We start from the raw sequence: 25,913 nt of genomic DNA on the forward strand, positions 1-25,913 counted from the left end.
CAGACAGAAACTCATGAGCTACCTGCTCTGGTGACAGCTGTATGCATTTTAATAGTAGCTCAAGCATATTTTTGCTACTTTACTGCAATTTCTCAAGTTCTGTCATGACTAGTATGTACTGTACAAGATATACCATAAATACAGTCTCTGACTTGATGTATATGTGAAGCCTAAGAGCTTGATTCTGGAATGAAACTGAGGAACTCAGAAGACTCCAAGGCAAATACACGAAGAAATATGAATGCTGAGACTCTATCATAACCATAGGAATATTTACCTTAGACCTTGTAGAAACTTCATTCTGGAATGGTTACAGTGTAGCGATAGATAATGTTTCCAGATTTATTTTATTCCAGATTTAAAGGTCAGAAGGATCAGTGATGATACCCACGGTGATAAACTGAATGCACATCATCTCACTTCCTAATTTCCTCATGAAGCCAGCCCATAATGTGTTTTAAAAAGTGAGACATCAAATCTTTATTTAAAGACTTCAGTTGATGGAAAACTCATCACACACCATCATCAATTGTTCAAGTGTTAATAAACAGCAAGGCCAATAAAAAGCAGGTTTTCCCTAGTCCTTTGAGATTTGCTCAGGGATATAAATTTTATTCTAAAACTAAAAATAATAGTCTGGACAGCTCTTGGGACAGTCCTTTTACTATACTGCTGTTATGAGTTACAAAGATATAAAAGTATAGCACATGCTACTAAACACCCTTATTACTAATAGAACACAAAGGAATTCATCAACCTGAAAAACTGTGAGTCTAATTTTTCCACATAGAGTAGAAATATGTATTGAATAGCCATGGGTATATTCAATATCTTTCCTGTATCATCATTGGTAGTTTTGTCATCTTCATGTCATACTGACCTAAACTCTTGTCAGGATTCTATTTTTTGCTGATTAAGTCCTGATTGTCCTCCCACTGGCCATATGATTTTCAATATACTTTTAGCTTTTGCTCCTAACTATCAATGGGCATTGTTCGCTACTAACTTCTTATTTTTTCTATTTCTACTTTCACTTGCCCTTTCATAGCAATATATTTTAAATTCAGATAATCCTGCTTATATGAACACAGTTCTATATTTATGGGTAGCTAATAAAACATTCTTCTACATGCAAACAGAACACCTAGAGGCAGGTTATCACACTGCTTCTATTATGAAATTAAAATCTCTTAACATTTCACCAGTGGTATGGGATGCCCAGAATGTCTCTGCATTGAAATCAAGCATTCAAAAAAACAAGCATTCAAAAAGAAAGCACCTGTCATAGTCCATTCATACCATCCGCCTTCTCACAAATACACACCCAGAGTAAGTAGGAACCTTCCTCACCACCTCAACTTTTGCAGGCCTCTATATTCACCAAAAAACCAGCAAAACCCAGAGGCTAAAATAAAGTAACTTAGTGTCACTTTCAGCCATTGTGCTTCTAAGAGCTCTTAATTTCTTGAGCTGACACAGACAAAACGAGTAATCCTTTCTCATTTATCCATCAAAAATGGATAGTAGTCCATCAAAATGGCCATGCTTTCTGTATTCTATGTCCTCCAGCAATAACATGAGCAAAATTTTTCATCTGAACATTAATGTTAATTAATGTTAAGGTAAATGTCACTGCCATCACTGTCAATGCATTTAAGCTAAGAATGCATTGTCTTAGCTTAAACACAAGGTCTGAGAAAATGAAAGACACTTTGATGGTCAAAGTGGCATCGAAACTGGTTGCCTAAGTTAGTGAGCCCTTGTCCTTGGTTTCCAGGCTGAGACTGATAAGTTACTCTCATAAGGTTCAACAATAATGGACAATAAAAACTCATAGACACATAAAGTAGTGCCAAGGCTTGTCTGTCCTAATCAGCTGGCAGGTATAACTGAGGAGTTGCCAGTGACTAATCCTTCACTCTAAGACCAGCCTCTGCCAGGCATCTCCCTGCACAGTGCCAGACCAACTTCAGGGTTCACATAAGCCTCTTCAGCCCAAAGAACCCGACTGCCATAGATTTCTAGAACCCAGTAGCACTTATTTTCCCACAACGAACCCCAGCACTTACACAGGCATAGAGTTTGCTAAGGAGGTCCGCTCTACAGTTTTTCTGTCCTGGGTGAGGACAGAAACGCATGCAGGAAATGACTGAATGCTCAGTTTTTCATTCTTGCTATACCATACCTTGTTCATCATATACAATGGGCCTGTTGCTGTGATAACTTTACTTTCATGCCATATTTATACGGCACATGGGTATAATGTTGGCCTCACATGGATTTCCTTATTAGCTACCCACTTAGCTCACAGTCTTGCTTTTTATAAAAGATTTGTTATCACTTAAGGGTACTGGACTGAAATATGTAAGATTAAGATTATCCCTCAGGGACTTGTGAAACTTGGACTGAAGTACAGCAGGCTCAGGCATCCTCTTTTGATGTCTCAGCCTTTACATTCAGCAGTTCTTCTTCTGTGCATGCCAAGGGATGGGCAGTCGACACGGGCCCATTAGCCCATAAACTCAGAACGTCTGTTTAGCACATATCCACACTACCACAGCAAGGAGAACTGCATACATAACGGATTTGTCCTGACAGCATCCGTAGATGGTTTTGAAACATTATCTCTCCAGACAGAAAACAGAGAGAGACATGCATTCCAAGCAATATGAAATGGAGGGTTGAGAATATCTGAGTAACAGCCATCTATTACACAGACTAGAGCTGAGACAGCTAATACATACTGCAAAGGCCAAGCAAAAATGTCAGTGTTTCTGATCAATTATCTCTAATTTTACATATCCTAGTTTGAAAAAAACAATGCATATTTCTGCCTAATTCATGCTCATGATTGATAACTATTTTGGTTTCTCCTAAATCCCACTGCATCTTTTTCTAGATTCCCCTTTATAGCACACTATAAAGTGCCTTAATTTCTCATATCTGTTTTATGTTTTCAAGTATGATTTTACAAAATGTTTAAATAATATTTGATCTTTTAGAAACTGGAAAAAATACCACTAGAATAACATATTTGTCAAATTTATTGCATTTTCTTCACTGCTTTCCTAGTTCAGAGTCTTTACTTGCTTTTAGCTTTTTAGTTTTAGCAACTGTTTAAATAATTTTGTGTTTAAAATCAGTGTTTAAAATAATTTCGTGCCCTCTAGTGGCAGCTCTGCCAGGCATCATCAGCTGTGACATTCCTGAGAGAGACAATGTAAAAATGTCTCTCAAATGGAAGAAAAACAATTTTTTCTCCTATTAAGGGAAATTTATTATCCATCCCTATGTTTTAAAACAATTATAGTCATCTCTAGTTATGATGAAATAGTAAAATCTGCTACAGATACAACACAAATAGCAAAAAAACCCCCAAATAATCACATACTGAGTAAGCATTTCACTAAACTTGATCTTACATATCCTGATGGAAATTATCCTATTTGTAGCCATTTCCTTGCACAAAGCACTATTCAGTGTATCTCCTACTTGAGTATTGTTCAATATCCAGATACATGGTTTTTCCAAGGTCCATTAAAGAGTATCATCATAAACAAAACGCCACCAGAGCTTGATCTTCCTCCATGGAAAATCACTTTGCTTTTCTTAGTAAAACAGAAAAGTAATAGCATAAAAGAAAAGTAATAAAATACAGAAGGAAAGCTTTGACACCTTCAACAAAAAGTGAAACAGCGTGATATAAACTTCCATTATTTTTGAATTTCAGAGCCTCTACTCATTCATTTTTGCCTTAAAAAATAGCTTAGATCCATACATTTCCCAAACATTATTCCCAAATTTTTTATTTTAAGTTTCTGCACCTGATCAGCAAAAAAATCATACTGCTTTCAAACACTCTTTTAGCATATATTCTCGAGGGTCTTGAGACACTTAACTGATATCTACTGAGATATCCCACATATAGTCATTGGTAGCCTTTATCATGGCTTTATCATGGCTTTCAGCTTCACCCCCCTGAATTACAGATCCCTAGGAACATATTAAATAATAGACATTTTCACAGAATCGTAGGATATTAGTCTCAATAGGATCAAATAGCATTCATTTTGCCCCTGAAAATTTGATTCCCAATGAAGATGGTAGGAATTCCGGACAAAGCAAAGCACAGTTGTTCAATGTGTTCAAAAACCCCAAGTTGTTCAGTGAAAGCAAATCCTAAATATGTCTATATAAAACAAATCAAGTAGGTCAGCATCATGTCTAGTACTGCTCACTCCATGTGAAAAAAAAGACTACTTCAGAGAAAACAATATTAATGATTAACAACATGGACATTTAGATGAATACAACTGAAAAGTTTGAGAAAGGAGTTGGATCAGGTGCAGTCAAATAAATATAAAGCAATAAGTGGTAGAGAGAAGGCAGATCAGGAGCTAATCTTCTGTAGTTTAACCTGTGAGGATTCACAAGAGTGCACAAGATTGTCCAGATCAGAGTTAGGAGTAACTTTGGAAGGAATGCAAAACCCCAATCACTTGCCTTGATCTGCAGCAGTCATAATTTGGGATGAAATCTAAGACCAAGGTTAAAGTGACGCACATCTACCTCCTGTGAGGGTTTTAGTCCTTGATCTAGGCTGACCACGGGGGGAGGGAAGGTGGGGGGGCAGCACGGTAGATTGCGGGTCAGATGCCACAGCAGTCTCTGCATTTTGCAGAAGGGCCCCAGGCTTGTGTGGAAGGCAGAGACTGATGGTGCACTGGCTGCAGGGGCAGAACACTGATGGAAAAAGAGCTCTGGCTTCTAAGAGCACTGACAGATGCTGATGCAGGGCTTGAGGAGCTCCTCTGAGCCTGGTGGTGGGCAGGTGGGTGGCCATGACCAGGCCAGGTCAGGATGTCTCTACCACCTGCCAGCTCTCTCTCAGGAGAGGACTGATGGTTCTTGCCTTTAGTGGTGATGTTGATATTCAGAGTTGCTCTCTGAAAACTTGCTGTTGCAAATTTAGTGCTTCAGTTTGGAGATGGCAGCACAGGTGATGCAACACAAACGTGTTCCACTGGGCTGGCCACCAAGCAGCTGGTTGTGTGGTGAACTATGTGTTCCTTTGCACACCACTGGTAGTGCGTAGTTGAAACAGACTTCCAGATTTAAGCAATAAGAGAATTTGGGGCTATTATGCTAGACTGGGGTGAGGTGATAAAATCAAAAAATGTTGAGCAGACCAGCCGAGCAATAGGAACAGAAAAGCACTGTGAGCACTAATTTTGGAAAAAATGAAGGTCCAAAGAAAAAAGTGACCAAAAGTAAACCCCAGGTATGAAACAGTAAAACTAGAAAGGAAAGGAAGTAGTGAGTCTTGTAGCATGCCAGTGAATCACCCTCGGGTGAAGACAAATTATTTGACTCAGAGAAGTAACATACAATCTGAACTACACTAAAAAAAAGAGCAAGAACTGTGTATATATCGGGATGTTGATGGGAAAACATGAAGAACTGGGGCCCACAAACTTGCACTTCTCTGAAGAACTTTTTTCTAGTTGCTCGTGAACAGGTAGAAATCTTGAGAGAAACTTGTATCCAGGGATACAGAGAGAGCTCAAACGATGATTAAGGGGACGGGATCCACGTGGTTAGACAACACAGGACCAGGTGCAACAGGAATTTTGAATGGAAACGACCACGCAGGGAAAAAAAGCACCGGGGTGGGGGGACTGAGGCTGTTCCATAGAAAACAAACATCGGTAGCATGACCGCATTGTTCGCGAAGGCTAAAACGCACGCTTTACCAACCCTGGCATTCCTTTCCCTCGTAAGCAACAGCCCAGCCGGGAGAGAGCCTCCAGAACCAACGCGGTCTCCGGGGAGGTTCCCGGCCGGACCCCGGGAAGAACTGACGTGCCTTCGAGGACTCGGGAGGCATCGGTAGCGTTGGAGGGCGGAGAGCGGCCGGGCCCCCAGGCCAGCCAGCAGTGCCGGGTGTCCCGGGATCCGCAGGGATACCGGGACCCTCCCCGCACCCCCGGGCCGCGGCCGGCAGGGGGCGTGGGTCGGGACCCATCGATGGGGGCGGCCGCTCTGCGCTCGGCTACTCCGCCCTGCCGCTCGGCTCTGGATTAGCGCAACTGGCGACGTGGGACGGCCCGGCCCCGCGCCCGCCGCCGGCACCGGGAGCGGCACCGGGAGCGGCACCGGGAGCGGCACCGGGAGCGGCACCGGCGGCGGGAGCCGCAGCTTGGGTGGGCAGCCCGCCGGCAGGACGCGGAGCCCAAGGACAGCGGCGGCGCTCCTCCGGTGCCGCAGCCCCGCCGGCGCAGCGCGGTGAGGGGCCGCCGACGCCGGGAGCGCCCCGGGGCGCGGCGATGGCGCTGCGAGCGCGGGCGCTGTACGACTTCAGGTCGGAGAACCCCGGTGAGATCTCGCTGCGGGAGCACGAGGTGCTGAGCCTGTGCAGCGAGCAGGACATCGAGGGGTGGCTGGAGGGTGTGAACAGCCGCGGGGACCGCGGGCTGTTCCCGGCCTCCTACGTGCAGGTGATCCGCGCCCCTGCCGCGGAGCCGCCGCCACCCGCCCGCTACGCGAACGTCCCCGTGGGCGGCTTCGAGCCGCTGCCGCCCCCCGCCGCCTTCAAGCCGGCGGCGCAGCAGCCCCCGCCCGAGCCCTTCCCGGCGCCCCCCGCCGGGTATCCCTTCCCGCCCTACGGCGGCTCCTACCAGCCCAGCCAAGGCAGCGATGACGACTGGGACGACGACTGGGACGACAGCTCCACGGTGGCCGACGAGCCGGGCGCCTTGGGCAGCTCTTACCCCGACTACGAGGCGGCGGGCGGTGCCCCGGGCCGGTACCGCCTGTCCACCCGCTCCGAGCCGTCCCTCGGCTCCCGGGGCGGGGGACACCCCCCGGGACACCCGCACCCGCCCGGCGGCGGCGGCGCCGCCAAGAGCTCGGCCACGGTGAGCCGCAACCTGAACCGCTTCTCCACCTTCGTGAAGTCCGGCGGGGAGGCCTTCGTGCTAGGCGAGGCGTCGGGCTTCGTGAAGGACGGTGATAAGCTGTGCGTGGTGCTCGGCCCGCGCGGTCCCGAGTGGCAGGAAAACCCCTACCCTTTCCAGTGCTCCATTGAGGACCCCACCAAGCAGACCAAGTTCAAGGGCATGAAGAGCTACATCGCCTACAAGCTGGTGCCCAGCCACACTGGGCAGCAGGTACACCGCCGCTACAAGCACTTTGACTGGCTCTACGGCCGCCTGGCCGAGAAGTTCCCGGTCATCTCCGTGCCCCACCTGCCAGAGAAGCAAGCCACCGGCCGCTTTGAGGAGGACTTCATCTCCAAACGCCGCAAAGGCCTGGCCTGGTGGATGGACCACATGTGCAGCCACCCGGTGCTGGCTCAGTGCGATGCCTTCCAGCACTTCCTCACTTGTCCCAGCACAGATGAGAAGGCCTGGAAGCAAGGCAAACGCAAGGCTGAGAAGGATGAAATGGTGGGTGCCAACTTTTTTCTGACCATCAGTGTCCCCACAGGCCCTGGCGCCAGCCTGGACTTGCAGGAGGTGGAAAGCCAGGTAGATGGCTTCAAAGCTTTCACCAAGAAGATGGACGAGAGTGCCCTACAACTTAATCACACAGCTAATGAGTTTGCTCGCAAACAAGTCACTGGTTTCAAGAAGGAATACCAGAAGGTGGGGCACTCCTTTAAGTGCCTCAGTCAAGCGTTTGAGCTGGACCAGCAGGTCTTTTCGGCTGGCCTCAACCAAGCCATAGCCTTCACTGCAGAAGCCTATGATGCCATCGGGGACCTCTTTGCCGATCAGCCCCGTCAGGACCTAGATCCTGTGATGGATTTGTTAGCACTCTATCAGGGGCATTTGGCCAACTTTCCAGACATCATCCATGTCCAGAAAGGTAACACCCTTACATATTTTCTGAAATGATTTTTAAGTTTTATGTATCAGTGGTATACAAGAGATGGAGGGACCAGGGGCTGAATTTGCCCTCTGTATGGCTTGCTGGCCTTGGGTTCAGTCCTTCTGTGTTTACTCAGGTAAACTATTGCTAAAAATACAAAAAAGACATCAGTGACAAAATTTTCGTCCTGTTCCAAAGGTCTAGACATAGTTGGGAGTTTTGAGGTTGCTCCATTTGACTGTGTAACTCTGAAGGAAACCACATATACCAATACTGCTGATACATTAAAGATTAAAGAACTTGCTTACAGAACTTGAAAATCATGAAGTGGTATGAAAACATCTATTACTCAGATGCATGTTAAATATCTTAAATCTCTGATCTAGTAGATAATAAATATGAAGTAATCTCAAGATGCAGGCACTCCTCTGACTGACCGCTGTGTTTGAGGTGTGTGCATTTTGCAGCGTCAGTCTGATGAGATGTTTAAAGCTGCTGGGGTTTTTCTGTTTGGCCAAGCATTAAACTCTCTTGGTGCCTTTGGAAGAATAATGGTCTGTCACAGTTCTTAATTGGAGTTGTTCAACCTTTGCCCTCATTGTCATAGCCAGATGTTGCTCAGCTGTTACCCTTTCAGCATCTTTCTAGCTGAAACATGCTTTTCAGGTTCAGATTGCTTATTATAAGGTGCTTTGTGATCCGTTAGAAAGAAAGAATTCAAAAATGAAAAAAAACCTGCTATGCAACTAATGACACTTGTTCAGATAAGGAGAAGTTTATAGCACTACGTTTGTAGAAGTGTTGCTGTTAAAGTATAGATAATCATACATTCTTGACCACTGCACACAAGTCCATTGTTCATTCTTTTAGCTGCTTTATTCCTTACCTGTAGTTTTCAACTCGAAGTTCAGGAGGGGATTTGAGCTGTAAGGGAGATCAAGAAAACATGTGTTCGGCAGAAATGGGTATCTGTAAGTTACCTGAGAAAATACATGGGCTTTGTTGAAAATTATTTTGGAGATTAATAAGTGGCGTTCTGTGCTGTGAGTGAATTATCACCCATGCTGAAACAGTCTTTTTGCCCTTACATGGCATTTCCAGGGATTTTACATCTAGACCAGTACCTTGACTTTGACAATAAAAAGGTTGGAAAAGCTTTCTCAGTGAATCAAAAACACAGACTTGTGGAAGTATGCATTATTGCTGGGAGTTTATGAGGAAACAGAGTTGATACGAAGTGCGCAATTTGCTGTAATTTAAGAAAACAAACCTTTTGTAAAAATTGTCAGATTTCCATTCTGCTATCAAATCTTGAAAATTGTGAGTGGAAACTTAAATACTCTTAATATTATTTTGAAGAGAAAAGGGAAGTGTGCAGTCTAACCTTTGAGGAGTTGCTCTGCAGGGGGCTGTGTCATAGTATTCTGATAACAGCTTTCAAATATTTTTGATTTGAACAGAACAGTCACCTTGGAAATGCCTTGTGTTTGGGAGCAGAGCATGTTAGAGTGAGCTGTGAACTAGTGGGATTATCTCTAAGCTTCTGGACAAAAATAAAGGGGTAGATTTTTTTATTAGGTAGAAAAAACCCAGCAGATTATATGTACTATTTAAATAATACATTCTGAAGCTTTAAGGCTACGTGAAACTCTTCACTAAAGTATTTTTGGAGACGAGACTTTGATCAGAGAGTTGGGAATAATAAGGTATGTGCTGGACCCATGCCTACTTCTTTTATAGTTCTGTTTGAATTTGTGCTTTTTGGTTAGGTTTACCTTGTTGAACTGGGGAAAGTTCATGTAAATACACTTCCACTAGACCAGTGCATGAGCATGATGTATGTAGAGTTGATTTTGGGCCATAGCACTGTCCTGGAGCAGCTTGGAGAAATGTCTGGCTGTCAGGCATGAAGCTGTTAATGCTCCAGCACCTCTGGGCTAGCACTGCCTCCAACACAATATTACCATGGTACATACTAGCCGCTGGAAGATGGCGTGGGGTTGAAAAGTTGGTCTTTTGAGTATCCAGTTCATGATAGGAACAGGGTTAGAGATGGGTTGTGTCTTTGTTGTTGTTGTTCCTGTTATAAAACAGCAAACTAGAGGAAAACTGAGAGTTGTTTTTTGCACACAGTGTGTTGCTGGTTTATTATTCTTAAGAGTTACTTTTAACAAGGTACAGCTTTTCAATTCCGAGCTGTAAACTTCAGATGAAAATATGAACCATTTGTTGTTCTTGCAACATAAAAACTTTCTTGTAAATTTATTGTCTGGGATGGCTGCCAGTTTTGAGAAATAATATTGTCTCTATATTCTATACAAATATTTGTTGGTGATAATAGATCATCTGAAAAATACAGCTGATATGTCTTTCTTCAAGGTGCATTTTATTTTCTCTTGTACAACCTCATTGAGCAGTAAAATGACACCAAAGTGGCTTTATAAGACGTAGAAGCAGGAGCAGCCTGATTGATTAGATGGCCATATCTTTAAAAAGATCAACCCTGAAGTTGAGAGTAGTGCTCTTTTTTTTCGCTCCACACAGAGCAGATATATTGTCCACTTTGCATAAAAACCAAGATCGTATTTCCGTAGACCTGAGAAGGACTGAAAAACAAAGGCAACTGTACCCAAAACATGCCTATGTCTGTGCATATAATGTTTAACTGCATTGTCTTGTTATGGCTTTGCTCTGCTGCAGTTTGTTGAACAGCTGCTGAATATGATTTGGAAATGTGGTATGGCCTGAGAAATCTCCATGTCTGAGGTTTTGTTAAAAATTTCTGCAACTTCTGCAAAAACAATCACAGAGGCAAAAGTTTCCCTACATGTGGGCTTTGTCTTTTTCCCTAGAATTATGCACCAAAGCCATGTAAGCCTTGATGTTGCTTCGTCTGCATGTTAGCAGGAAAATGTGTTAACTGTTGTGCTTTTAATTGCTCTGGGATTCAGGTCTTTCTGCCTTCTGTGCTGAGGACATCACACATGATCTTATTTATGTAATTTGTGTAAAATATATGAACCAATGGACTCTGGAAATATTATCAAATTTTCTATTATCTTATTAATATTGTTTGTATTTCATGAAATGGGAGTAGCTTCAGTAGGAGATTTTAAAAGATTCCTTTTCCTCTACCTCTTGCATCTTGAGTACCCAAAGTTTTAAGGAATTTTCTGTAGGAAAGGAAGAATTAAATTTCCTGCTTCAGGAGTGACAGAGGAAGGATTTCAACATTCCTGTACCACATACCATTTAAGGATCAACTGGTCAATGCTTTGTGAGAGAACTTAGCTTGTTTTTTATGTGCCTCAGTGCAGGCCTGAAGATTCAGTGTAGTGACCCCCACAGCAAAGAATATGACAAGTTGGAAATCCTACATTTGTGTCTGGAAATACTTGGTTTGAGAGTCCTACTGAGGGTGGCATAGGGCATATCAGTACCAAGGCAGTTAGTTATCCCTTACAAATAACTAGTTGTTTTATAGGTTTTGTTTGGAAAACTAAGTCATTAGGGGAAAAGCAGTACGGCACCTCTATGGTAGATGATGGCAGAGTGGTGTCTCAAGCTTCTGAACACCCAAAAACTTTTATGAGTCCAGCCTTCAACCCCCATAGGTAAATGCTTCTAAATGCTTGCATGAAAGTATTCCTGTGCATACTCTGGTCTTTCTGGAATGGAAGATACAAATATGTCAGACAGATATACTTGTACTCAGTTTTCTTTAGCCCCCGGCAAAACATTTGCAGAAGAGGGATATTAAGTTCCATAGCCTCAAAAGCTAAGTGCACTTTTGTAATTTTCTATTGCAAAGCTGGTATATCTTTCAAGAAATACTGGATTCAGTTGTTTTCATTTTGAGAAGAAAAGCAGATTCCAAACTTCCTTTGTAATAATACCTTCTTTTTTATGTTTTTAATGTGTACTAATGGAAATTCCCTAGGCATTCTTGGTGAAATAATTACTACGTATTAATTGCTAGAGCTTCACCCAGCTGATGAGATCTTCCTACTTCAGTAATCTTCAACACAAATGCTCACTTCAGGCACATGAAAGTTCAGGTTCAGAAAATTTATGCACTTGTGAGAATTGGAGATAGGATGTGCTAGTACTCTAGCTCATGCTTGTCTGACTGTCTTGTCTTCATATTTGCTTAGTGAGAGTAGAGAAGTTGGGGCCATTTTGGATTTTTCTTTCAAGTTTTGTTTGAGGAATTACTATAATTAGCCTCTTGTGATTCTTGAAAGTGGAAGAAATACTAACTAACATGTTACTAACTCTGCTTTCCAGATTTCTTCTTTCCCCAATGTTTGCAAACTTCTGGCTATGATTTCTGCAAAACAGATCTGAGAAAATGGTCTAAATATTTCTAAAGATGTAGGCAATGTTTCCATTTCCTTTGCATGGCAGGATTTAAGGGAACTATTTTTAAAAATATCTGAATGACTCTTTTGCTTCTTGGTCACTGTGAAAAGTAAAATAAGGCAAGTGGTCTTATTTACCTGAAGCAAACTTAATTCTAGACACTGGCTTTGAAGAATGCAATGGGTGTGTTTTTAGAATATGTTAAATAATTGTAGGTGAAAAATCTCTATAGCTGTAAATGCATCAGAATTTCAAGCATCACAAAAATGCAAACAGCACTGAAACCTGGAACTTTGTAACATTTTCTGCTTTCCCCCCTTCCCCCACATCCCTTCAGGGGGAAGGAGCGGTATGTGTGTTCATGAAGAAATCAGACTAGTTAATATTGACACCTAAAATTTTATATCACAATGTAAATGCAGTGCTTTTCTCTCATGCTTGTTTCCTAATCTCTTCAATTTGTTATGCAGACGTATTTTTTCCATCCCTGTTTTTCGTTTTACTCACCATTGGAGTTCTTTTCCCCTCCTCTGTCTCTCAGATGCATACACTTTGCATGGGGTTCAGCCCAGGTAGCTACTGGGTAGAAGGTGGGCATGTAATCCTAGCCAGATGACCCGTACAACAGTAAAAAGAGATGGGTGTGTGTACTTCATCTGTTTAAGGGCTTTGGTGAGAAAGCTCCAGGATGGCTTGTATTTTTTGCCCTGTCAGCCTCCCCATAGCTTTAACAGTGATGATGCAGCATTTTCTGCTTGCTGCTGCATCATCCAGTATTGCCTGCCAATATTTGAAGGTAACCTCAAGGAGATGGAGATGTTTCGATAGCTAAAATGTGAAAGAATCTTCACATTTAGAAACTGTATAAAAATTGCAACTTCCTTAATCAGAGGACAGGAGTAAGCAAGACTAAAATTGAGCAATAGCCTTACTTAAAGGAGATTAAACAGGAAGAGAAAAAAATAGGACTTGTATGCCCTGTTTGTCTAGAAAATGCATGGGTCTTTTAAAATTATGATTCTTTTTTCTTCTTCACTCTCCTGCAATCTCTATAGCTTTGTAAGGGAGAAAGATTTATGCAGTCATGATGTTTTTCTTTCCTGTTATCTTTTGAAACCTGATAGCCTGATATCAAAAACATTCAGTGACAGAGACACATTTCATAGGTGATAAAACACCAGTAGTTTCTTTTTTAAAACCGGCTGGTAGCAGAGGAAGACTGTAATTCCTGTGGGAGAAGCTGCATGTGTTACTTCAGACTGGAAAGTCTTTGCAGTCTACCCTCTTTGTGCCAACAAGCTGGAGAAGTTTTGGTCAGAGCTCACACCTGTAGGTTTAACCACAGGCAGTATATTGCCATCTCTTGTGCTCTCAGGTACTTGCTCACTGCAGGCAGTAAGGCCTTGTCTACTGGGAAAAACCCTGTGGGCAACTAGGGAGTAGCAGTGTAGACATTGAACAATTAAAAATTATATTGCAGAAAGAGGAAGTAAGTTTGTTTCAGAAACTGTGTAGTACCTTTGAGGTTGAAGTATGTGAAGAGAGTGAGATGGTTCTCTTGAAAATCAGAGGGCTCCTGGTCTGGCTGAAAGTGTCCATCCAAACAGAGGAGACAAGAATTGGTAGGCTTATTCCATCGAAACAGGGAAGACAGAAGTCAGTAGACTGAAAATGGAAGGAAGGTCTCATAGCTCTTCCAGTTCTTTGTTAGCATTATCAAACACAAATAAGCCGTCTGACTGTTTTGCAAATCACCTTTGAAACAAGGACGTGTTTCAGCCTTTCCAGCATCTTTCCATGACTTCATTGTTAGACTTTGTTTGAACAGTTGAAATTCCAGGGTAATGTGTGCAGGCTGTATAAACTTTTCCAGCTGGTACTTATGTATTTTAATTTGCCTGATTCAAATAGCACAGATTTGAAAATTCTAATTAAAAAAAAATTAAATTGCCTTTGGCTGAGCACCCAAAACATGAGTCTTATCAGCAGAGTAGAGCAAACAAATGGCACATGCTTTCTCTGCAGCCTAGTTTGTTCCTTTCATGAAGGCTATAAGGATTAAAATAAAATGAAAAAAAAAATTAATCTGTTCAGTTCTTGCCAGTGGCTTTGTGTTGTTATTGTAACAGAGCAGGCAGAAATGTGATGTTTTCAGCTTTAAGTAGGTACACATCATGGGTAGACAACTACTGTAACTGTAATGAACTAAACTACCCTTTTTATGCCTACCTGCAGTTCATTCATTAATAATGTGAAAAGCAGATTCATCCTGTGATTTGAATTTTTCATTATTTTGTTGTCCCATGCAATTTACTATTCTAATATTTTTAGAATTTTTATGATTTTGAATTATTTTTATTATTTTTTATTATTTTGAATCTTTATATGAGTGAATAGCTATGCTGGCTAACTGGCAGTATATGAAGAAGCTAATTTTTTATATAATATGGATATAGCATTATATTATTATAATGTTCACATGTTCTGCATTTGTATTATATAACATTTTTAATTGGTTACATTAATGATGATTTACCTTGAGTATTTTTTTTATGTAATAAGAATTGTACTTCTTCTTTTTGCCCTTACACAGAAACTGTGGCATTTAGATTTCTAAGAGAGAGCAATTAAAGGGTATTAGGAAAAAGTGAACCAGTATCTGCATTTCATTTTGATCCTGACTCTTTTCATATGAATTTGTTAAATTATCCATGCATGTTGTGTTTGCTCATCTTAGGACAGTAGTGGAGCTAAGCAAATAATTATGGAGAAGCAAATGCCACAGATTGTGTTCACTCTTTACTTCCCTGTTAACCTTAACAGAGAACAACATCCAAGGTGGTTTGTTTTACCCCAATAAAAAAGTAAGTCAGTGGAACTTGCATTTATGCTTGCTTCTCTCAGTAGTGGTGTATAGATGTTGATATGCAGTGTTACCTGTCTTCCCCTGTTCACTTTGAAAGTCACCATTCAATATAATGATGCTTACATGCATTCTAGAGAGGAGGAGGAGACATTTCTATTCATTTGTTGTTAACCAGTTCTACTGAAAATTAATCTCTATCATGCATGCGTGGCATAATTTCTGATGGTTCTTGTCTTGAAGTCAGCACTACGAACAGGGCATTTACAAAGCTCTTAAGTCTGTAGCAGCTTTCTACCAAAAAATGCCTACTCTTAGCATCCTAATTGGGAAAAACTAGTCTTCAGAACCTGTGACAACTGAACTGTAATAGACCAACTCCTGTTGTGGAAAATGTGTTAAAAGCTTGTTTGATGCCGCATTTAGATTAAACTAGTGAGAAGTACTAAAAAATTACTGAAAGGTTTCATCTTGGTACTTCCACACATTGCAATGAGTTAAATTTTCAAGTGTGTTCCTGAAAAACATGACTAGCTTTCTAATGGGCACATTTCTGGTGACCAGCTTAGTTTATGTTTTGCTCTTTTCTGTCCCCGCTGAGGCCATACCAAAGAAAAACTCCTCAGATGGTACACATGAGTGCCAAAAAGTACAGAGTGCCTTAGAATTGGGTAAAAGCAGCATTAGTTAGTGCTTGCCTCTCAGGCTATGGTGTGAAATGTCGTATTTGTGATAGCAGACAGCAATATACATAGTTTAGATGGATTTTAAGATCAAATTATTCCTGGTGGGCCTCCTTTCAGACATCACTATAGGTACTTGTAGAGTCATGAACACAGCTTAAACATGCTTTACTGGCTAAGACAAGGTCATTTATTGGCTTAAAACACTGTTGGTGTACAATACATCAAAAGATAAGATTAGTTTTAAATCCCTGCATTCATGATTTGAATGGAAAGCTTGCATCTCATTTTGCACTTTTTTTGTGTGTGCGGTAATGTAACACTGTGGGGTTTTCTTTAAATTTTGTTAATGGCATTTTGTGGGGCAGTAGATATAATAAACTAGTAATTCTGTAATGTTTCTTTCATTTATTTTACCATCATGCTTTTGTCTCCTTTTTATCAACTGTCCCAAAGGCAATCTATGGCTTGGGCTCATAAAGCAGTGTGGTGTAGCATGGCCCAAGAAGACATTTGTACTGGAGGTGCTGCACACCAAAGTTTGTAGATTCCTCTGAGGGACTCTGGAACTGAAATGCACATTGACAGTGTGGGAATTTCAATAGCTTTTTGATCATTTTGGAGCCTCTGACCATGCACTGGTATGATTACAGTCCTTGTAGGTTTGAATAAATAAATTGGCTATATATGTTCTTCCTCTGTGTGTGTACACTAACTGGCAGATGTATGCTCAATGAGTCTAATCAGGTCTTAATAAGCACATTATTTAAATATTCTAACAATATTAGTTAGACATGTATAGTGTCCACTAACCCTGGCAGTTCTATAAAATTGATGTTTGACACTGTGCAGTGTAACACCATTGTTAATCCATTATGTATTAATTAAATCAATTTATATATTAAGACCATCACAGGAGGTTACAATTAATTAAGTTTCTGAAATCTGTAGCAAGGCTGTTTTATTTGTGTGTGATATCTGAGTTATGTAGATTAAAAAGTGACTTCATTTTGAACTGAAGAATATGTCTCTGTCAGCTTTCAGTGAGCTTTGCAATAGTGTAACTGGAAGAACAAATAATTCTGTCTAGTGTTAATAATCCTGCCGTCAGGCAGTGTTACAGTACTGTCAGCATAGTACTGTAATTTATGAGCCTAGATTTACAGGATATTATTATGTTTTTCTGGGCTTTTTCTGAGCAATAGGCAACAAACAAATAAACCTGTTTTTAATCTATTGTTAGGTTGCAGATCCCATAAGCGTTATAGCCATTTTCATGTATCTACAAAAACCCTTCTAATGCTAAAGTAATTGCAGTTTGATGTATTTGGTTTTTATATTTCTAACATTTCACTTCTGAAAATAAAATGTTATTAAAGTTGTTTTGCACCCTTAAGGAGAAAAATAGCATCTTTTTATTTGAAAGACTGGGTTTGAAAACTGGATTGACACTTAACAAAAGAGCAGGTGGCTTCAAAATTTTGCCTTTGGTGTTGAAGGTGACTTGCTTTTTTCAGTGTAAAACTGGAAAAAAACAGATTTTAAAGGAGCAACTCATTTCAACATTAGTAACTGTAATGGTACTTTTTCCTGGGGACATTTCTTTTGTACAGTTCAGTCTCTACTGGAAAAGTCTTCTGGTTTTAATTTCAGACAAATTCCTATTATGCTGCTTTCCATTATAAATCTTGGCCAGAAAATGTAAAGAATTTCAGAATCTTAGTGTAGGCTTCTTTTGTTAATCAGTGCTCAGAGCATTCTTAAGAAAATAATCTGTCAGTGTAGCAAAATCTCTGTTCTGTTACACACTATTTCACTTTTAATTGAGAGGGGGAAGTTTGAGGGGGTTTTTTTGAAGTAGGATTTCACATTATATGTAACCTCATGCAATGCTTCTGCAACTTCCCTTGTGTTGGAGCTAATGATTGTAGCCCTGGGCTGAGCTGGATTACATAGCCAGGCCATTGGTAAAACTAAGCCATCATTTCTCTACCCTCCAGGCCAATTGCATTTTTTTGGTTGGATTAGTCATTTGAGACATCTCATAGCAACATCTTTGCTAGATCTGGGGTAGAGGGACAACAGTGTAGACCTATGTGTTCTGGCAGCAGTCTTCTGGGTTAGAGATGTTTCCATGCATGTGAGCTACCCCAGGGTAGCTTTTTCAAATCTTTAAGCAAAGAGCTGTAGTTAAATAATCTTATCATTAGGTGAGGAAAAAGAATTTCTAGTGACATTATCTGGTTTTGCATCCTTTTATGAAAGCAGCATCATGAATGTGCTTTTTCCCTTCCCAGTAGAGATGGTGTTCAGGTTAGAATGATGTCTTGTAATAAAAGTAAAGTGAGGGGAGTTATTAGACAAATTCAAAACTCTACCTTCATTAGTGTGCTTTGAAGGACATATCATTCATACTATTAGACCAATTTAATATGATGGACAAGTGAATGGTGTGAAAATGGAAGTAGTTCTACTTACTAGAAAGTAATAAAGTAAATGTTGTCTTGTAGCTTGCTGATAGTAGAAAGATGAAGCATTGTTTATTGCACACATCATTTTATTTGCACAAGATTTCTGAGGCGCAACTGCTGAGAGACTGTCAGTCTTGGATGTTTCTTAAATGATCACAGTGTTTTCTGACCCTGACTGTGCAGCCCTTTCAGGGAACTGACTTGACTTTGGTCTTCTTGCTGTCACATAAATGAAACCTATTGGCTGTACTCTCAGCAGGTGCTGCTGCTTTTTGGCTCCTGATTGCATGTGCTAGCAGGCACAGGGCAGGCCTGCCTTCTGCTGAGATTCAGGAGTTCAGTGAAGAGCAGTCTTGTGAAGAGCCCCAAAACTTTTGCCTTCTGGTCACATTGCAGGCTGCAGTTGGGACTTGTGTCATGTACACAACAAGCAGGAAGAACCAGTGTGGGGCTGGCTGCTGGCAGGGTGCTCAGGCCATGCAAGTGGAGCACTTGGGAACATGTATATATCAACATAGGTTTACGGGAGTACACATGTACTTACTGCGTGCAGGGAGAGGCCGTGTATGGATCCAAACACACCCCTAGTTGACTCTCAACCACAAATCTCAAGGCGTTTATTACTGTAATAAAACTGCGGATGGTGTGAAAATCTATTTTGACTCAAACCTGAGTTCTCTCAGGTTCAGGATTTTATTTTTTTTTCTGAATGTATATAACTTCTACCTCATTGCAACCTCATGTTTGCATGAGCTGCTTAGTCAATAAACTTTTTTTCTCATAACTCCTCAGTACCCATTTAATTTGCTGGTTTAGTGTGTTTTATGCTTGAAAGTATTTATTTCTATCAGGAACTCTATATTGTGCCTGTTTTCCTGGCTGCCAGCACAATACACTAGCACCAATTTTGGTAGCACAGATGTTCCTTGTTAAACATGTTTATATCATCTTGTGTTGTCTAATCTCATACTTCAAAACAAGGACTGAAACCTGTGAATTTCCCTTAAGCCCTTAGCTACATTTAGTGAGCATCACTGTCTGTTTAACATAAGGCTTTGGGCAGTGAAAAACAGCATTCACATATGCTTTTCTCCACCTTTAAGAACAGAAATAGATGTAGCACAACTTTTTATAGCATCTTTGATCCAGGCTCTTTTCCCTGTTTGAAAGTTAGTCGTGATCGCTTGGACATGACTCCTGACCAGGTCTTTTCCTTAGACAAGAAGCATTAAATGCATGGTCAAGACTTTACAGAATCTGTACATCTGGATCTTAAAAATCCCCAAGAATTTGTTTTTATGTATTCCATCCCTCTGGGAACAGTGCAGTGGCAGATATTTCTCCCAGGCATGTAAGCAGCAGGAGGCTTCCTTGAGCTAATATGCATTAGGAGGTGACTCCTTCTGTTTTGTTTTTTTTTTTTTCTAAAATTCGTTGGCTTTTTCTGGGACTGCCTTTTTTTTTTTTTTTTTTTAAAGTACATCTGGCTCTTTTTGATTGTCCAAACCAATACTAGGTATTCACACAATTAAAATCAGAAACAGCAGAAGTTTCTGCAGGTGTACTTTTAGACTGGGGGCCTTACTTTACACCGTGAGCTATGAGGTTCTGGATAAGGCGGGGAGTGTGATGCATCACTTAGTGAGGATGGAGGTGGGGGGTTTCATGGTATATAGCCTCTAGTGCAGCAGTCTGGGATTCGTGGACTAGTAGTTGTTAGAGGTTACCATCCCCTACCATGGCATCTCTGTGCAAGGGTCTTCTTTTCACACAAGGAGCTGCTTTCCAGTCCTCAGTTCCCTCACCCTGTTCTTCTCTTCCCATTCACCATTAGAAATCTGCATGGATCGTTGAACCCTCCACATCAATGAATCGCTGTTCCAGATCAGAGTTTTGTTCACAGAGATTAAAATACAGGAAAAGTAGATTATGGAAAGGTGTTTGGAGAAAATTTGGGTGTGTTTTGTTACTAAAGCTGCTTGCAAAGCCATACAAACTAGTAACACTTTTTTCCTACGATTTGCTAAACTAAGTCTTGCAAACTTCAGTAGGTGGTGACCAACTTAAATATACCCTTTGAAAACAAATGATTATTTGCTTCTTAAATTAAAGCACATGGGTACTTTTTTTACCGTGTGTATAGAGAAGATTCTTTTACTGTCCAAAAATAAGATAAAATTTTTCCTCTGTTATTTTAAGATTGTTTTACTAATAATTCAACACTTCATTTAAACACTTCATTTAAAGACATTTCAAAAAATGTTCAAGCAAGTTCATACCTATGTATATGTATCAGTTTTGCTGATATCTGGTTGTAATCTGTCCAGGTTTTAAGGGAAATTCTGTTACAGGACCTGTATGAATCCATATGCATTAAGAGAGCATTGTTAATAACTGCAACTTTTCCCTTTGGATTCCTTCCCTAATTGTAAATCTTCCTTTTCTTTAATGCATAATATATCTAATCTGGAAAGCTTTAGTGTTTGGTAATGTATGTTTTTTATTAATGTAAAATAATTTGAAGATTATACATGCTCTGGAACTTAGTTATGCTTTCAGGTGCTGATGCTGTAAATTTCAGTATTTTCCTTCCAGTTTGGTCATTCTAGAAATAACATCTAAAGCTGTTTCCCACATCACAATTGAAGAGTTGTCATGTTTATTTAAACAGCTCCATCTGGTTTCCAGTAAGTCCCAAATTTCAGGTTTTCACAGCCGTGCAGGGATTCCTGTCGTGCCCACAGAGCACAGAAGAATTTTTTGCTAAGCCTGGTTAAGTTTGTTAAAAGAAGCATTCTTTTTGCAGGAGAAGGGATTAAATGTTTTTCAGATCATGCCCTACCTCACAGATTGCTCACTCCTGAGAGGACAAAATTCAGATCTTTTGGAACAGTCCCACTGCTGGCACCACTGCATATGGAAAAGATTTTTCGGTGGTGTATTTTGGGCCAGGCTGAAGATGATGTGGTCAAGTCAGTGCCAAGCTTTTAGCCACACATGCATGCAGTGGGAGCCGGGAAGCTGTGGAACACTGCCAACATCCTGCTGCCCCCAGAGACCAACACTGCCCTTGGCGTTCAGCCAGTTCTTTGGCACATCAGGTTCAGCGTGTGGCCTCTGCCAGCCTGTGGTCTGTGCTTACCTTGTTAGTAACCTCTCTGCCACAGTTTAAAAAAGAAATGTCTTTCTACAACTACATCATACCAGAGGGGAATTTCTTATGCTCACAACAGAGAGTGCATACCAGGGCTGCAGACAGGAGATGTGATGTCCAGCATAACCCAAGTGCAAGTTAAGAAAAATAGGATTTTAGGAGTAGAGAAGTACTGATAACAGTAAAAGTATTTTCTGAGTGTTTGCAAGTAAAAACACTCTCCCCCTTTCGCCACTCTGACAACAGTTAACAAGTTGTTGTTAGAAGCTGAACAGAGAAAAGTCATGCAGTCTTCTCTCATTTTAGGAATTCCACATTTTATCTGTAATGCAAGGCATGTCCAGTTTCTCAAATGCAGCAAACTCTTTTTACCCAAGGTTGCAAAATCATCTGATATTTTAACTTGCTTCCAGTAAGAGTGTACCGTAACCCTCCATTCTACATGTCTGCCTGGTGAGGGGTCGGAGATGGTCAGGGAATGAGCCACAGCAGGCAGGGGAATGTGAGGAGCACCTGAGTGAAATATAATAAGCAGCAGCCATGCTCCCCAGTCATCTCCCAGCCTGCTATGTGTGCAGCAAACACAGACACATCCATGCACAATCATGCTCCAGACCTGAATTGCAGGGATGTGTCAGGGCACCATCAGGAGGCGCGTTCAAAGTGGTTTTCAAAGAGGCACAGGAAGACAAACAATGCTTACAAACTGCATTGTAATTGTTAAGTGGTGTTTGCCATGTGTGGGTTCAGGCTGACAAGAAGAGAAACCTGCTCCCTCAGCAGACAGAGTGAAGGGTTTTCCCTTGGAATTTAAAGGCAGAGAGGTTTCCTCCATTAGCTTGCTGGCAAGTGTCAGTGCAGGGGGTACAGAAAAGCTCTTGTCTGAGTGAGGCAAGAAGGGAGCCCTGCCCATGAACTGTAGTCACATGCCAGAAGTGTAATCTGAAAGGAGAGTTAAAAAATTACAAATATGTAAAGGAACAAGCATCTAGTGAGAAGATAAAAGCTGTACTGGTCTGATTCATTTTAGTTGTATGAATAAAAGACATATGTAATATTTAAGGCAAAGAAGTTGCTCTATGGGAAATTGAGTCCAAGAATACGAATGTCTTAAGACATATCTTGATATTCTGTCTTTTTATGAGTCTACCCGGGGTCTGTCTGTTTGGCTGGTATTGCTTTTGTAGGATGTATGTGCTTTAATTAGCTAATTGGAAAAGGGGGGCTATCAGTTCTTTAACTCTGTTTCACTACTAGTTTTACAATGCTATATAAGGTCTAGCTGGGCATCTATGACTTTGAAATAAACTTTTAGATTCTCTAGTACTCAATAATTAATTTTGGAGCATCTGTAGTGTAAAAGCAAAAACGTCAAGATTTTGTGTATTAGATCTGCTTTTGACATTTCACAAAGATCGAGAAAACTGATATTTCACAAAGCCTTAATGAGGCTGTTTCTCTGGGGTTTATGTAGGCTTAAATTGATCTAACAAGTTTTCTAGTGCTTTCACTTATTCACACTACTGGTATATCTATCAGTTATTCTCTGAAGGACATCATATGATTTTTAAGGTTGTAAAATAGGCACGTTTCACTAACTTTTGCATGCTTTTTTTTTTTTTTGCTTTTTAAACAGGATCCATAGGTCTGTGATTTTTCTTACATGAAAAAGCTTCTATTCCTTTTTCATTCACATATGTACACATATATGTACACACTGAGAATATAAATACATATAATACATATGTATAATACATATAAATACACTGAGAATAGGCATTACAAATCCTTGTTGTTATTAAATTACTTGTTAAAGTTCAGTAACTGAGTCTACATGGTCCTCACTGTTCAACTGTTTCGTTTTGTTCTTTACGCAGGAGCCCTTACCAAAGTAAAGGAGAGTAAGCGGCACGTGGAAGAGGGGAAGATGGAGCTCCAAAAAGCTGAGGGCATTCAGGAACGTTGTAACATTATTTCTTTTGCAACCCTTGCAGAAATTAATCATTTCCACAAAATTCGCGTGAGGGACTTTAAATCACAGATGCAGCATTTCTTGCAACAGCAAATACTCTTTTTTCAAAAAGTGACACAAAAGCTAGAAGAAGCTCTTCACAAGTATGACAGTGTTTAGCCGCTGATTTGTGGACTTCCTTCAGCATGACCGTGACCCAGGCAGCACAGCAGATGCTGCTGAAGAGCTGTTGCCAGTGGTAGGTGGCGGTACAAGAATGGGTTTGTGTTAACCTGGAACCCGGGTTTAATCTCCGATTATGTAGAAAGGAAACAGTTATAGTGCTATGTAGTAGAAACAGTACCACGAATTGTAACTAAGTTATACTGTGTATGCCTACACTACCATTGTAACTTTTCTGAATAATGAGTATACTATTTGCCTTACTGCTCTTTGAAATACGGTATTTTAGTGCATACTTTGTAGACCTCAAAACCCTTTGGGTCTTTAAAGAAGTTGGCTAGATAAAAGCCTGCTTCAGATGCCTTTTTACTTTCCTAGATTTGGATTTCCTAAATTCAAACAATTCTCTGTTTACAGACTCCTACTAGAGCAGCTATGTGATTCTGTGCCTTTAGACTCTATTTTTCTTTTTCTAGTAAGTCACATTTTTATGATTGAATGAATGAATGGTTGATACCTATGACAGGAACTGATTATGAAACCTCACACTGACTGGAAAAAAATCAGCTGCCATCCAGTTTGCATAGCAAGTACTGTCTTATGACAAGTGTTGGCTCAAAAGGGAGAATTTAAATTTATTCATACTTTCCCTGAAAATGGAGACTACTTGTTACATGTTCTAGGATGTTAAGCACATATACAGCGTTACTGTGAGTGAAAATTTTAAGAGCTAGCTTAATAAAAATTACATATATCAAGGGGATATTAGTGCAAGCTATGTGGCTGCAATATTTTTTTTAAGTTTCAAATTATTTGCTTATTGTTCAGTTGCTGATTCAGTTTAACTTCAGACTTGCATCTACATTGCCAGTTGTCTGAGTTGAAACTCCACTGTGATTCGTTAGTTGACTAAGTTAAAAGTTTTTGGGGATGTTCAGTAGTATAAGTGATCTGAAATAAGTCTTGGCTGAACTGACTTGGAAAGCAGATGACATTTTTATGTTTGTAACATTCAAGAATTAACAATTGTCTTAATTTTTGTATAAATATTTTGACAAGCAGGGTGCATTTATATATGTAAACACTATCTTCTAAAGAGTTTTATGGCTTATTTCGCTTGAAATAGGTATTTCTTACATATTGGTTTCTTTCTTATAGGTCAGTATGAAAGAGGGTTTTTATTTATCCTATCTTTTTTCTCCTAAACAAAAATAACCAAACCTTTCAAGGAAGAAAAATGTTTACTTTTTTGTTTTAAATTGAATTAATCAGAGATGGCTTAAACAAATGAAAGCCTGGAAGAGGAAGTAGAGCAACAGTTACATATAAGTACAAATCATTCCTCACCTACGCAGCAGAAATGTACAGATCTTTCAGCTGATCGTGTGAGTTTTGATAGTTTAACCCCATACCTTTGTTTCAGAGGAATAAGTGTTAAGAATGTAGTTTTCATTCTAAGATTCATCCCCAAATGCTTGGAGATGGTTGTTTTCTGCAAGTTGCTTTTGGCGTTGCTTCTAGTACATACAGAGAGCAGTAAAATACAGAATAATGAAGAGGGGGAAACCAATATTTTTATAAGAAAGGACAATCAGTGAGGAAAGACTCCATTTCCAGCTTATTGGAACAGTGCTGCAAACAATGTTGACCATAAAATAAGGACCACAGTCATAGGGCTGACTTGCTCTTTAGCTTCCTCATGGTGTCTCATTCTACAGCCAAAACTCACCACTTCCCTTAATAGCTTTTCCCAGCAGAACTTCTGCTTCCCCATATGCCATTTAATTATGTGATATGATGGTGAGCTAGGTTTGAGCTGAGTTCCACAGCTTATGTTTGCTTAAGCCAGATACTCTTTTATTAAATGTCTTTACAGTAATTAGATCAGACTACAATCAAATTGATTCTATATGGAGGGTTTAAGACCTGTTCAGAGATTGATCTTGGTCCAATTGAAGTATTTTAGGAGGTTAGTATTAATGACATGTACATGTCCAGGAGGAAATTAAGCTGTGATATGTATTCATACAACATTATCAGACAGGTACAGTTTTCCCTAATAAACTGTCATGGTCTTCACCTTACTTTCTCATTTGTGAATTTTTTTGGGCAGGGGAAAACTGTGGGGGTAGTAATTGATTAAATTTGATGTACCAGAAAACTTTTACTGGAATCCTGGATGTGAATTGTTGTAGAATTCAAAAATGTTCAAATCTATAAAATGCTATATTAGCATCTTCCTCTTTTCCTCACTTATTATAGAGTTGGAGTTAAACTGGCTGATGGCTGGAGCACAAAGGGTTATATAGTAAATGGGGTTACATCGAGCTGGGGACTGGTCACCAGTGGAGTTACACAGGGCTCCCTCATAGGC

General features: G+C 40.4%; 1 protein-coding gene across 1 annotated transcript; it reads left to right on the forward strand.

The window, feature by feature from the left end:
- The first annotated feature begins 6,189 nt into the window (after window positions 1-6,189).
- On the forward strand, window positions 6,190-25,623 carry SNX18 (sorting nexin 18). Its single transcript, XM_050328576.1, has 2 exons — window positions 6,190-7,869; window positions 23,283-25,623. Exons 1-2 carry the CDS (start codon window positions 6,327-6,329, stop codon window positions 23,534-23,536), a joined length of 1,797 nt encoding a protein of 598 aa, XP_050184533.1. The 5' UTR covers window positions 6,190-6,326; the 3' UTR covers window positions 23,537-25,623.
- Window positions 25,624-25,913: the final 290 nt, after the last annotated feature.

This window comes from Myiozetetes cayanensis, unplaced genomic scaffold, assembly GCF_022539395.1.
Source record: "Myiozetetes cayanensis isolate MyiCay16 unplaced genomic scaffold, myiCay2020 scf4, whole genome shotgun sequence".
Classification (NCBI taxonomy): Eukaryota; Metazoa; Chordata; class Aves; order Passeriformes; family Tyrannidae; genus Myiozetetes; species Myiozetetes cayanensis.

Bases quoted from the DNA above. Each gene is read 5' to 3' on its own strand.
- SNX18 (XM_050328576.1), top strand. From the start codon at position 6,327: ATGGCGCTGCGAGCGCGGGCGCTGTACGACTTCAGGTCGGAGAACCCC. The intron at 7,870-23,282 runs GTAACACCCTTA...TTCTTTACGCAG, and splicing joins CATCATCCATGTCCAGAAAG to GAGCCCTTACCAAAGTAAAG.